Below are 14,353 nucleotides of genomic sequence, written 5' to 3' on the forward strand. Positions count from 1 at the left end.
AAGCAGAAAACTCTGGCACAGGCATCTCTGCTCATATACACATAAAACACAACATATATAATGAGGCAGAGTAAGTCAGCTTCGTAAGATAGAGACATTCTTTTGTTACCTCTCCAGCAGCACGATTCTATCCCAGAGACATACATTGTTTAGCCCACTGTATTTCTCTAGCCAACGAGGTGGCAGTGTTTACTGGGTGTCAAAGAGAGCAGTAAAACCAAATATCCTATTTCTCACCTGGCTCTAATGTTCTGGAAAGAGGATTCAGCAAAACCTAAAAAGTACATGGAGTCAGTGCTTGTCTCTGCCTCCTCTCTGCGGTGAGGAGATCAATAGTGACTGTACCTAGCATGTGCTTGGAGCAAAATAAAATAAATCACAACACACTCCTCATAATCCTTGGCCATGTGAGAAAATTGTTCCTTGCAGGGCACCTGGGTGGCTCAGTGGGTTAAAGCCTCTGCCTTCAGCTCAGGTCATGATCTCAGGGTCCTGGGATCAAGCCCTGCATCGGGCTCTCTGCTTGTCAGGGAGCCTGCTTCCTCCTCCTCTCTCTCTGCCTGTCTCTCTGCCTACTTGTGATCTTTGTCTGTCAAATAAATAAATAAAATCTTAAAAAAAAAAAAAAAATTGTTCCTTGCTTTAGGAGTCTTCTTGTCTGTGGTTGTGCCCCTTTGCTTTAATGACTGATAACATGGAAAAGACTTGCGCCCTGGGGCGCCTGGGTGGCTCAGTGGGTTAGAGCCTCTGCCTTCAGCTCAGGTCATGATCCCAGGGTCCTGGGATCGAGCCCCACATCAGGCTCTCTGCTCAACAGGGAGCCTGTTTCCTCCCCACCCCCGCTTGCCTCTCTGCCTACTTGCGATCTCTGTCTGTCAAATAAATAAAAATAAATAAATAAATAAAAATCTTAAAAAAAAAAAACAAAAAAACAGACCCAAAAAACAAAATAAACTTGTGCCCTGGGGTGCCTGGGTGGCTCAGTTGTTAAGCGTCTGCCTTAGGCTCAGGTCACAATCCCAGGGTCCTGGGACTGAGCCCCACTCTGGGCTCCCTGCTCAGTGGGAAGCCTCCTTTCCCTCTCCCACTCCCCCTGCTTGTATTCCCTCTCTTGCTGCCTCTCTCTGTCAAATAAATAAATAGAATCTTGAAAAAAAAAAAAAAATCAGAACTTATGCCCTTGGCTCAAAATATTCTCAACTAACTGCAAGAAGGGTTCTGCCCTATTAGCTCACTGCATGTTTATTAGTTGCTTTGAAAATAAGCAAACATAGATTTTTTTTTTTTTTTTTAAGCTAGATTTGTGAGTTAACAACTGAAAGTAAGACAATCCATGTTCAGGAGTCTGAAGTCAGCTGCCACAGGGAATGCTATAGTGAAAATCACTTAAAACATCCAAAGCCTCAGGGAATTAGCAGCCCATCTGACAGGCCAGTCCTGCCACTGCAGTCTTCTTGTGCTCTCCTACCACTCCATCTTTAGTCAGCAACATCACACGCGCTTGATAAAGCATAAAGGCAACTATCTGTATGAAATTTTTAAACTCATAAGGCATTACAAACAAAGACATCTGCAATACTTTTGATAAAAAGACCTAACAATAATGAGAGAGAACAGGGAGATGCTCCCAAACAAGCAATTCGCAAAAGATACAAGTGGCCAATAATCTATTTTAGATAGTCCATTTCAACAATAAAAGAATCAGAAATGAAAATAAGCTTTCTCGCCTATTAGATTTACAAGAGTAGAAAAAACTACATCAAGAAAAAGACAATACTGTATACTTTTTGTGGAAGTCTACAGTGGTACAATTTTTTTTAATGGTAAGCTGACAGTAATTTCAATTTAAAATGTTGATGTCTTTTCACTAACAGCATAGTAAGATTAGTGTCTTTAGATGTCCAGGGTTGGATTTATATATAAAACAGTGCAAGTCCAACAATGAGGGTGGGTTAAGTAAAATTTCGTACAGCCATACGACAGAGTAGGAGTTGGCAAACTTTTTTTCTATAAATGATCAGAGAGTAAATCATCTCTGACTTTGCAGGCCATATGGTCTCTGTCACAACTACTCTACTCTGCCATTATGGTGTGAAAGCAGCCATAAATAATTCCTAAATAAATGGGGGTGGCTGTATTCCCCCAAAAACTTTATTTGCAAATACAAGTGGCCTGTGGGCATAGTTTGCTGACCCCTGAAACAAAGTATAAGCATGCACTGAAAATGTAGTTCTATCTATCTGTAACTGACAAAGTCCTCTACAGATTGGTATGATTATAAAACATGTATCCCAACAACTCACATAAAATTATATACCAATGAGTACACACACAGACACACACACACACAGAGAGAGAGAGAGCACATACATTCACATAAAGCTATCTGTCTAAAAGATGTATTTTTTTATACTTCTAGGTAAAAGATAAATTGGGCTTTTTGCATATAGCAGGGATCATCAAACTATGGCTCATGGACCAAATCTGGCCTCCTGCCTGTTTTGTAAATCAAATCTTATTGGACACAGAAGTGACCATTCATTTATATATGGCCTATGGGCCATTTGCACAACAATGAGAGTTGAGTAGTTGTGACAGAGACTGGCTGGCTGGCAAAGCCTAAAATATTCATTATATCTGGGCTCTTACAGAAAAGGTTTGCTTATGACCCCTCATGCCTACACATTATTAGATGAAGTCATTATCTTTTTATTTTTTTTTAAGTGGGTTTTTTTTTTTTTTTGGACAGAGAGAGACACAATGAAAGAGGAAACACAAGCAGGAGGAGTGGGAGAGGGAGAAGCAGGCTTCCCTCTGAGCAGGGAGCAGCATGTGGGGCTCAATCCCAGGACCCTGGGATCATGACCTGAGCCCAAAGCAGACGCTTAATGCCTGAGCCACCCACGTGCCCCATCATTATCTTTTTAAACTCCAGGTTTCCCCAAGAGTCTTGCAGATTAAAAATATACCAAAATATATCTCTAAAAAGGACTAAAGTCTATGGTCTGACATAACATTTAAGACGTGATTCTGGAAATCTGGCAGCCCTCAAGCGCAATGAACAAAAGACAATGACATCAAGCCCACACCCATCAATCTCCTCTTCTGATGGCAGCTTCTTCCACCAACTGAAAGCTGACCTGGGATACCCACACAGCCCTTCTTACCTTGTGATCACATGGTAGTAATAAATCTTCCCTTCTGGATCTCGGGCTGTCTTCCAGTTGGGAGGTAAGACGATGGTTTTGGGTTTGGGAGGAGACGGAGGTGGCAGATCCAGAAGATTATTTGTCACTACCATTTCAGGCTAAAAAGAAACACAAATTCTTGATCAGTGATATCTCTTCTAATCTAGCCGAAAAGGACAAAGTAGCCTACTTAATATGTAAAAGCATATATCCTCCACCTCTTCTTTTGAAAAACAATAAAACAAAAGTCCAATCTGGGAAATGATCAGAGATGGGTCTATGAATAGCTTTAAGGATCTGTCAGAAAACTGACAGTTGGCTCCAAGTTCACCATCCAAGAGATCACCTTTAAAAATATTCAGAAGCTCATTATCTAGAGCAATGTCTTTCAACCTTGATAAAACCAATGCTAAATGACATATACCAACTTCAGGATACTAATTATATAGAGCTCACTCTCTCTCTTTTTTTAAGACAAAAATCTGAAAAGCAAGTATGACAGAATGTTAACATTTATCCATTCTCTATTTTTCTGTATGTTCAAAACGTCATATTTATATTAAAAAATTTAATGTCACATTTTGAAAAACATAAAAACTTCACAATCACTGTTAGGGACTGAATTGTTTCCCCCAAACTCATATGTTGGAGACCTAACTCCCAAAGTGACTATTTGGAGAAAGTGCCTTTAAAGAGGGAATTAAAGTTAAATGAGGTCATAAGGGTAATGCCCTAATCCAACAGGACTGGTACACTCATAAGAGGAAGGGACATCAGGGAATGGGGGCAGAGAAAAGGCCATGTGAAGATACAGTGAGAAGACAACCATTTATAAGCCAAGGAGAGGCCTCAGGAGACACGAAGCCTGTTGACATCTGATCTTACAGACTTCCAGCCTCTAGAACAGTAAGAAAATCAATTTCTGTTGTTTATGTCACTCAGTTCGTGGCATTTGTTATAGTAGCTCTGGAAGACTCATAATAAACTGCTATAAGAATATATGCCCTAAACTGTCCATTTTACGTAAACCAGTTAACACAGAATCATTCTTCCAGCTTTACCTTTGCTTGAGCAATCAAAGAGGAACCCGAGATCCCAGCCTCAGGTCAAATGCAAACACTTTTTTCTTTTTTAAAATGTGACCACTTTTAAGCAAACACAGGTCTTGAAGCATCACTGCTTTGTGTATACTACTAATCCCTACTTCACGTTGCTGCTGTTTTTGGTGTCCTACTTCAGTTCCGCTTCATTCCTGTAGTCCTCTAGCCTATAAAGTGACCTCTTTTCCCTAAGCTTCTGTGTCACTTAAGAATACTTCAAATCCAGGGGCACCTGGGTGGCTCAGTTATTAAGCGTCTGCCTTTGACTCAGGCCATGATCCCAGGGTCCTGGGATTGAGCCCTGTGTCAGGCGCTCAACTCAGTAGGGAGCCTACTTCACCCTCTCCCACTCCCCCTGCTTGTGTTCCCTCTCTCGCTGTCTCTATCTCTGTCAAATAAATAAAATCTCTGCAAGAGGGAAAAAAGAATACTTCAAATCCAAAAAGAAAAAACAAAACAAAAAAACACTTCAAATCATTCAGAACTTAACCAAATTACTAATCCTTCCCACACTTGGGAATGGTTCTTTCCCTCCTCAAACTAGCTGTACCTTTGGTGATACTAATCTCTAGTTTTAGGATTATTCATTGTGATCCTCAACTCTCTAAGTGGAATGTGAGCTTCTGAGAACAGGAATGGTGGCTTAGGTTTGTATTCAGAGTTCCTAGAAGGGCCCAACTCACAGCAAGCCCTCAAGTATCTGCTGGAAGTGCAAACGATCTCAGGCCTCAACTGTCTCACGTGCGGTCTTTATACTCCATCTCCACCCACTGTCCTACTTGCCAAAAGCCACCATCACTCATGGGATCGCTGCAGGAGCCTTCTCTGAACTGTCAGAATTCCAAAGTGTTAATGGGTAAGTCATTCTGTTTGGCTGCTCAACTGCTTCCAATGCCAGCCTCCTAGTTCCCACTTCATAAGATTTCCCCGTACCCTCCTCCATATGTGGAAGAATGCCATACTGTACAACGTGTACAGTGAAGTATATCACTCATTTCTATACCCCCAGTCTACAGTGTCTAGTGTAGTATCATATTCTAGGGCTCCATAAAATACAAATAGCAACTCGAGAAAACTGTTACATTAGAATTCCTAGCAAAGTATAAAAATACAAGTCAGTTAAAATTACAAATAAAATGGATAGCAGGAGCAAAATATGTATCTATCAACACTGCTGTAAATTTCACAGAATTTAAAAAAAAAATGGTGAGTAATGCTTCCTCCAGGACATAAGCACTTAAGTGAAACTGGGGACTACAAAAGTTAAAAACAAAAAACAGAGTGGAAAATAAAACCAAAGCAAACCAAACAAAAAAGTAAACCTTCTAAAGATGAGAGACGCAGCCAATGAACATTTTATCAACTGAAATATTTCTCTTACTGGCTGTAAGGGCTGAGGTTGCCCTGGTGCAACTATTGTCGTCACGGCCGCGGCTGGCTGGACCACCACTCCTTGTGGGTGAGCTGTGAAAATCTGCTGTCCCTGGATATACTGAAGACTTGGCTGGGCATAACTCTACAAGATAAAATGAAGAAATCCAAAATTTAGACTTTTCTAGCTCTAATACAGCAGTAATTAACTTCAAAGGTGGCATCACCTTATTGGAATCCATTAATTTTTAAAAACTTTTAGTAAAGGATATGTGGATACAAATGTGTAAAAGTCTTCTGTTGCAAACACATAAGTCTCTTTTTTTAAAATAATTCCCTAGTCATTTACTTACCTTGGTTTTATCATTAAAAAAAGAAAGAAAGAAAGAAACTCACCAAAAAAAACCAAACCAAAACAAAAAAAAAACCCACTTGGGTGGCCTGTGGGTGGTGCTCCTAAGAGCTGTCCCAAGCCACAGTACCAATGGTGTATGGCACTTATGATATCCAAGAGATCACTCCCCAGGACCCTTTGCAGAGAACCTTTATACCACCAACTCCTAAAAACTACCAGGTCTTCTGGGGAACCTGGGTGGGTCAGTGGGTTAAGCCTCTGCCTTCAGCTCAGGTCACGATCTCAGGGTCCTGGGATTGAGGCCCGCATCTGCTCTCTGCTCAGCAGGAAGCCTGCTTCCCCCCACCTCTCTGCCTGCCTCTCTGCCTACTTGTGATCTCTGTCTGTCAAATAAATCAATAAATCTTTAAAAAAAAAAAAAAAAAGACAAAAACCCTACCAGGTGTTCTGACCAGAAAATGTGAGAGAGTGAGGTAGCAGAGGAAGTAAGATGGTGATCAAATTTTAAACTTGGTTTTTTAGCCTTCTGTAGTCTTCGATAATACAACTCCTTCCAAGGAAGACAGCGGAACTCATCTGATCCAAAATTCTTACCACATACAGGTTCATACAGTGCTTTATGAAGCTTAGAAAGAGTCCTTTCACATACATGGTCTCATTAAGTCCTGACCACCATCAGAGATGGGTGTCTCCTACACAGGAGCGACCTAAGTGTCACAGCTGTAACTTACACGTAATCTGGAATTAGTTCTCATCGACAGAAAAACTGCTTAAAGAAGAGGTGACAAACATATCCCGAAAACACAGCTCTGTTGTCTTAAGAGGTGATGACTACCAAGGAAATGACTAGGTAGCCTGTACTTAAGGACAGATTTTGGTCCTACAGACTGAGATTATACCACATAAAATGATTTCAGAGGCATATATTGACAAATAACCAAAATATAAAATATAACCATTCCAAGTGATACGAGTAAAGAACCGAGGAGTCTGAATAGGCCAATGGAACTGAAAGATTTCTGGATGAGTATGTACTGACAGGGCACTGAGAAAAAGAGAAGAGGAGTACGACACAGTTGACCCTTGAACAACATGGATTTTAACTACGGGGCCACTTATAAGATGGATTTTCTACAGTATAGTATTATAAATGCATTTTCCTTATGATTTTCTAATTTTTTTTTCTCTAGCTTACTTTATTGTAAGAATACAGAACATAACACATATAACATACAAAATATGTTTTAACTGACCATTTACCATTAAGGCTTTCAGTCAATAGTGGTTAAGTTTTGGGGGAGTTAAAAGTCATATGCAGATTTTTGTTTGGGGGGGGTTGGTGCCCCTAACCCATGAATTGTTCAAAGGTCAACAGTACTTAATTCAATATTCTGGAACAGCTTAATCTACACACATCATAAACCAGACTCAGTGTTAATTGTCAAGGCAGAATTATTATCCAAATAATATCACAAAAATAGAAATGCCTTCATCTCTAAGTATTTAGTTACAAGATGGGAAACCAGCACAACACCAAAGATTTTGTAGAAACAAGTATTATCTCCCAACCTAATTCTGGTCCCAAAGCATGAAATCAGTTAAACCAAAAGGACTTTTTAACGCTGATGCATGCACAGATAATACTGAACCAGAGTTTAGTACAAAACGATTATCAGCAAAAAAGATGATCAAATACTATTCAAGAAATTTAAAAGTATAATCTTAAAAGTGAAGTATAAATAATTCTTTGAAGTTCGATTTCAACTTTGCTGAAAATAAGCCATAAAGCAAAACATATCTAGCTGGGTTCTAGTCTATGATCACCACTTTACCTGGAAAGTGAACTTCCAAGAGCCCTGATGGCCAGCAGGAAGAATCTTGAAGAGTGGATACAAGAGGCAAGTTACTGTGCATGTAGGGGGTTAATATATACGCGCTGGTAAATCTGATTGAGTAAAAGCAGTTTTTGGGGGTGCGCCAGGGTGTCTCAGTAAGTTAAGGGTCTGACTCTTGGTTTTGACTCAGGTCATGATCTCACGGGTGGTTAAGACCAAGCCCCACACTGGGCTCTGTACTCAGCAGGGAATCTGCTCAGGATTCTCTATCTTTGCCCCTGTCCCCACTCATGCCCACACATGTGCGCATGCTTTCTCTCTTTCAAATAAATAAATCTTAAAAAAAAAAGTTTCTGGGAGGCTGAAGAAGGCAGTAAACTGATAAACGTGTTCTCTCCAGAGTGATCAGGAGGTCAAGCACCCAAATCTACAACAGAAAAATGCTGATATTTTGGAGGCTAAAAATTCCTTTGACCTTCAGTGAAACTTTGCTCCTGGAAAATCTGTCTGACAAGATCAGTTAGTAAGTAAGGCTCATCAATGGAGATACTTTTTTTTTTTTTTTAAAGATTTTATTTATTTATTTGGAAGACAGAGATCAGAAGTAGGCAGAGAGGCAGGCAGAGAGAGAAGGAAGCAGGCTCCCTGCGGAGCAGAGAGCCCGATGCGGGGCTCAATCCCAGGACCCTGGGATCATGACCTGAGCCGAAGGCAGGGGCTTTAACCCACTGAGCCACCCAGGTGCCCCCAATGGAGATACTTTAAAGGACCTGATTAATGTAAAGTAATGAAGTAAAGCTATGGCTTCTTTAGCATGAAGACTCTCGCTCCATATGCTGGCTGCGTGGTAACTTCTGAACTGCAATGGCTTTATCGAGCTGGATCATTCTCTGTATTTGCCAGAGGAGGCTCCAGACAAATTTCACCTGTTTCTAAAAAGCAAATATATATTTAAAGGATGATAATTTATCATCAGGAGAGAATGGAACACATACTGGAAATAACTTCCAAAGGAAATGCCAAAAATATCTGAACCGTATCAGCCTTGCTAGACTAAAAAAAAGAAAAAAAAAAAGTCACCCAAGATAGCAACAATCATTTAGAGGTATAGTCTTTAAAACCCAGACTGTCAAAAAGAAAGAGGAAAATGAACATCCTTCAGGCTTCTATAGAAGCTATCCAAACCAATGGACAAACACATGCCAATGCCAAAACTAACAACAGCAATAAAAAGGAAAAACAGGTTTGCAGTCCCACCGAGGTTCATATGGAAGATGTACACACTTGTGAGACACAAACAGCATATGCCGATCAAGTCTCTCTATCTGCTGAGGGGAAATCTGTCGGAGACTGGCTCTCCCCTTCAAGAGACATGAAATTACATAAAAACTAATTTTCTTAAACATCAATCCAGTCTACAAATATCTTTAAAATGGAACTTCCCATGGAATTTACAAGAGAAATCTAAAAATGTCTAAAATGTTATAGAAGGGAAAACATGATTATTCTGCCCCTACTTCTAGAGAGGGAAAAAAATCACTATTATTTTATATCTGAGTCACTTCACTTTATAATGTGAAAAATTATAGTCCTTAGCACTGCATTTTTTGAGATGTCATTTAGTATGACTTTGTAAGAATAGGCCACTTAGTAATGTCACAAAACCACTATAAATCATGTGGTCTCTGTGGAAATTGGGCTTTTATGTTTAATAAGGAATTACAGCAAAAAAATGAAAGTCACCTTCTGATCACACATCTGCTCCAAATGTCAAAGATACTGCATATGTACACACACACAAACTTGTGTTATATCACCTACTACCTTCACTGTCAAAGTTATCATATCTTGCAAACTCTCAGTAGCCCATGTTGGTACAGTCAATACTATGCTCGAACACAAATCTCAAGGTCAGATCGTTAGACCAGACACCAGAAGATGACCCTGACTAGGAGGATTTCACACCCCACTAACATCAGTACTCTCTCAGTATCATTAAGGTAACTGAATAATAACTATAATTAAGCCTTCAAGGTACATGGTGCTTTAAATCTACCATTATTAGTATCCATTAGCTCATGCAAACCTCAACCACTCTGAGGCATTCAGCTCATTTCATAGATAAGAAAAGTAAAACTAAAGAATATAAATGAAGCACCTGTCTCCAAGACATACATGAAATGATGGACACAGACTCCAAACACACACTGACAACATGTTCTATGATTCTGATCACCCAAAGCCCAGCATCATCTCTGATAACTAATCTCACAGAGAAGAAAGAACAGTCTGGACCATCCAACTCCATTTACCTACCACTCTAGTACAAACAAAATACATTAGGGAGCTAACACATGACTCCTTGGTAGAACCGAAAGGAAAACTGCAACCAAGCAAAAATGTAATGCTTGAGTCCTAAGGCTATGCCTAAACCTTCTGCTCAGGAGATGGGAAAAAGAGACTCCATTTCATAAGAATGGCCAAATGACCAGTTAACTCTCTCCTGGCGAGTCTTTAATAAGTATCCTCCACTGCTGTTGTTTATGCTCTAAAACCTAGATTAAGGACATACTTCAGGAATAGAAATGGGATAGTAGTAGACCATACTTCTTATATCTGATACACATTCTCAGGGAAAATCTCAAAATGAATGGCTTGGTCCAAGAAAGAATATGGTAAGAAAGCAGGATAAGTCAGAATCTAAGAAATTTGTTTAAGACACTTAAAACATTCTGTAGGAGGCAAAATTAAACATACAAAAAGAAAGATAATACTTAAAAAATTGATACCTACTGGCCAATAATACCCATTTTTTCTTTCTTTCTTTTTTTAAGATTTTTATTTATAAGGGGTGCCTGGGTGGCTCAGTTAGTTAAGTGTCTGCCTCCACTTCAGGTCATGATCCCAGCTGGGGTAGGGTCCTGGGATCAAGGCCTGTGGGGAGTCTGCTTCTCCCTCTCCCCACTCCCTCCCACCCCCCCATCTCTCTCTCTCTCTCTCTAGTAAATGAATAGAATCTTAAAAAAAAAAAAAAAAAAAGATTTTTATTTTTAAGTAACCTCTAAACCCAACATGGGGCTTGAACTCACAACCTGGAGATCAAGAGTCGTATGCTCCACCAACTGAACCAGCTGGGCACTCCGACACCCATTTTCTTAATAGCCTTATTTAGCACTACAATATTCATTGTAAGCCAAACGTGAATGAAAAAAACAAAAGAAAGCTAAGAATGTTCACTGAAGTGCTATTTATAATTATAAAAAGAACTTTTAAATGACTACCCCCAGAAAAATGGGTAAGAAATTATTTGGTAAGCAAATGGGATGTTATATAGCCATTAAAATGCATATGTGTATGTATATTCACATACGCATATATAAAAGTACAGAGTAATTTGGGAAAATGGTTAAGAATCATGTTAAGTAGAAACAATGGGATAGTTCCAAATCTTCAAAATTACAAATACGTAAAATATATAAGCACGTGGATAAAGAGATCATTCAAAATAAACGTAGTTAACACTTAAAATTTTAGGAATTAAAATTGGATACCTTGTCATGGCCTTACAAACTAAATTTTGATGCAGCTTCATCACAAAAATAGTGACAAATTACAGTACTGGTCAGTACTAAGTAATGTGTGCAGGAATTCTCTCTGTGAATCTCCCCCATCCACAATAATTCACCTTTAAGGAGTGATGTGAGAGACGTAGGAATGTGGTGAGGATGATGCTTTATACATTTTTTTTTTTTTTAATTTAAAATGTACTGCTGTATTCTACAGAAAAGAAACTTGATTTAAAAGCACAAAAATAGGGACACCTGTGGGGCTCAGTGGGTTAAGCCACTGCCTTCGGCTCAGGCTGTGGTCTCGGGGTCCTGGGATCGAGCACAGCATTGGGCTTCTCTGCTCGGCGGGGAGCCTGCTTCCCTCCCGCCCTCTGCCTGCCTCTCTGCCTACTTGTGATCTCTCTCTTTGTCAAATAAATAAAATCTTAAAAAAAAAAAAAAGGCACAAAAATACACTTTGAAATATAAAATCAGTACACTCAGCTTTTAAATTTAACATTACTATTTCCTACCACAGTGATATCCTCAGGCTCAGTGCATCACAGACACTCTGGCAAAATTTATGATGATAAACATGTAGGGGATAAAAAAATAATATACACACAAGGTCTCAGAAGAAAAGGACTAGCCATCTCCTGACTCAATTACCATGACAAAGGTTCTCCCATTGTAGCAATATAAAAGAATTAACTGTGTATTATTCACTGCCTATAAGCAAAAAGGAGAGAAGTATCCGAAAGCTTCCCTCGATCACTTGCTTAGGGGGAAGTCATCTGGACACTGTAAGAAGCCCTATAGAAAGGTCCATATGAAGATAGAAAACAGAGTTAACTACCATGTAAGTGAGCTTCAAAGTCAATCTTCCATCCTCTGCCTAACCTTCAGATGACTACAGCCCTGGTTAACAGTCGGACTCTAATTTCATGAAAGATTCTGAGCCTGAACCATCCATCCAGACAAGCTACTTCTGAATTCCTGACTCACAACAACTGTAAGATAATAATTACCAGTTGTCTTAAGCTGCTAAATTCTGATGTAATTTGTTACACAGCAGGCGATAACTAATACATATGCAACTGATTGATATGTAGAAGTAATCAATGGCAGGACTCCCCCTTCCCATCAGATTTAACATCCCATAAACAGAACAAGACAGACAAGAGAGGTTCCGAAATTAGTTACCTGTACAATTGGTGGAGTTGTCTGTGAATAGGGTGATGTCACACCATAGACAGTTGGGCAAGTCTGTCCTTGATAATATATGGTTGCTTGAGACTGTGCAGGAGAATACTGCTGCTGGACACTGACTGACTGTTGGTTTGAATCCCAGACACCATAATTCTGTCCTTGGACTGGGCCTGGGGCTGGCACTGGCAAGACGGTGACACTGGAGTCTTGATGTACCACACCTTCACTTTGGGCCACATACTGTGAACTGGAAACTTCCACAGGGGCTGCCACATGGGGCACCACTGGCACGGGTGGAGGGGCAGCAAGGGGTTCTGTAGAATGTCCCACCAAGGGCTGAGAATGATCGTAAGGAGCAGGAGAACACACGGGGTCCATGTTGGGTGTGGGAAGGAGCACCTTCCCAGCATTAGGGTTGCTGGGATCCACATAGGCTTGCATGGGATAACCTGGTGGGTAGCCGGCAAAGGGGTGATGAGGGGCATTGTAAGCAAGAGAGTCATAGGGCAGTGGAGACGTCATTCCCAGGGTCTGCATCTGCTGCTGCTGTTTCTGAGCCTCCCGCTGAGCCACCTCTTGCTCAAACAACTTCCGACGCTCCTCTGTAGAAAGTTTATTGCGGTCTTTAATTCGTACTTTCTTTTTAGAAGTTGGTGTATCATATCTAGAAAGAAAACAGTCAGAGCATCACAAATGTTTTTCCCTAAATCAAGGACATAATCAAAGCATTAATAAAGGTATGTCACTCAATACTACACCATTAATCACACCAAATCCAATTTGGCATTGGTTAAAAATCAGTCAAAATTACTTAAGGAATCCTGCAGATAGAAGAGAATCTCAAGAAAACATTTAGAAGAAAATAGTAACTTTTTCTTTTTTTTTTTTTTTAAGATTTTATTTATTTATTTAACAGACAGAGATCACAAGTACGCAGAGAGGCAGGCAGAGAGACAGAAAGGGGGAAGCAGGCTCCCTGCTGAAGCAGAAAGCCCGATGTGGGGCTTGATCCCAGGACCCTGGGATCATGACCTGAGCCAAAGGCAGAGAGGCTTTAACCCACTGAGCCACCCAGGCACCCTGAAAATAATAACTTTTATCTTTTTTTTTAAAAAAGGTTTTATTTACTTATTTGACAGAGAGAGAGATCACAAGTAGGCAGAGAGGCAGGCAGAGAGAGAAGGGGACACAGGCTCCCTGCTGAGCAGAGAGCCCAATGTGGAGCTTGATCCCAGGACCCAGAGATCCTGACCTGAGGGGCCAATAACTTTATCTTTATTCTCAGATTCTAGAACTCCAAATTAAAGATACATATAATATTCTAAACACATTCTTCTTTACACTTGCACAGTTCTCTATACAGTTCTAGGTTTATAAATTCTGAAATTAAAACAAAATACACTAATAAAAGCTACAGAATTTGATGTCTGTCTGACCACATGTATTCATGACAAATTCAACAGAGAGCAGTTAAGTGATGGATGAGAATGCACACAGAAAAGTATGGGGAGTTATATTCAGCTCCTCTTCTCTGTGCAATACCAAATATAATATATTTTACTGCTAAGCCTAACGCCCTGTGATGGTTTTGAGAAGGCCTCCTGGAAACCATCAGCTCTAACATTCACAGGAAGAGAACTGAGGGCTTTTCTTTTTTTTTTTTTTTAAGATTTTTAAAATTTATTTGACAGAGAGAGAGACACAGTGACAGAGGGAACACAAGCAGGGCGAGTGGGAGAGGGAGAAG

At 40.0% G+C, this 14,353-nt stretch overlaps 1 protein-coding gene across 3 annotated transcripts in view; it reads right to left on the reverse strand.

Moving 5' to 3' along the window:
* Positions 1-14,353, reverse strand: part of SETD2 (SET domain containing 2, histone lysine methyltransferase) — a 128,348-nt gene that overhangs the window by 16,822 nt on the left and 97,173 nt on the right. Inside the window, exons 15-17 of one of the 3 annotated variants that reach the window (XM_045990162.1) lie at positions 12,601-13,270; positions 5,670-5,804; positions 3,168-3,307 (exon numbers count right to left, since the gene is read on the reverse strand). In XM_045990162.1, the coding sequence (XP_045846118.1) occupies positions 3,168-3,307; positions 5,670-5,804; positions 12,601-13,270 (945 nt within the window). Of the gene's footprint in view, positions 1-3,167; positions 3,308-5,669; positions 5,805-12,600; positions 13,271-14,353 lie in introns of those variants that run through there. The other 2 variants (XM_045990163.1, XR_006816419.1) reach the window with 2 other exon arrangements.

This window comes from Meles meles, chromosome 20 (assembly GCF_922984935.1).
Source record: "Meles meles chromosome 20, mMelMel3.1 paternal haplotype, whole genome shotgun sequence".
Lineage (NCBI taxonomy): Eukaryota > Metazoa > Chordata > Mammalia > Carnivora > Mustelidae > Meles > Meles meles.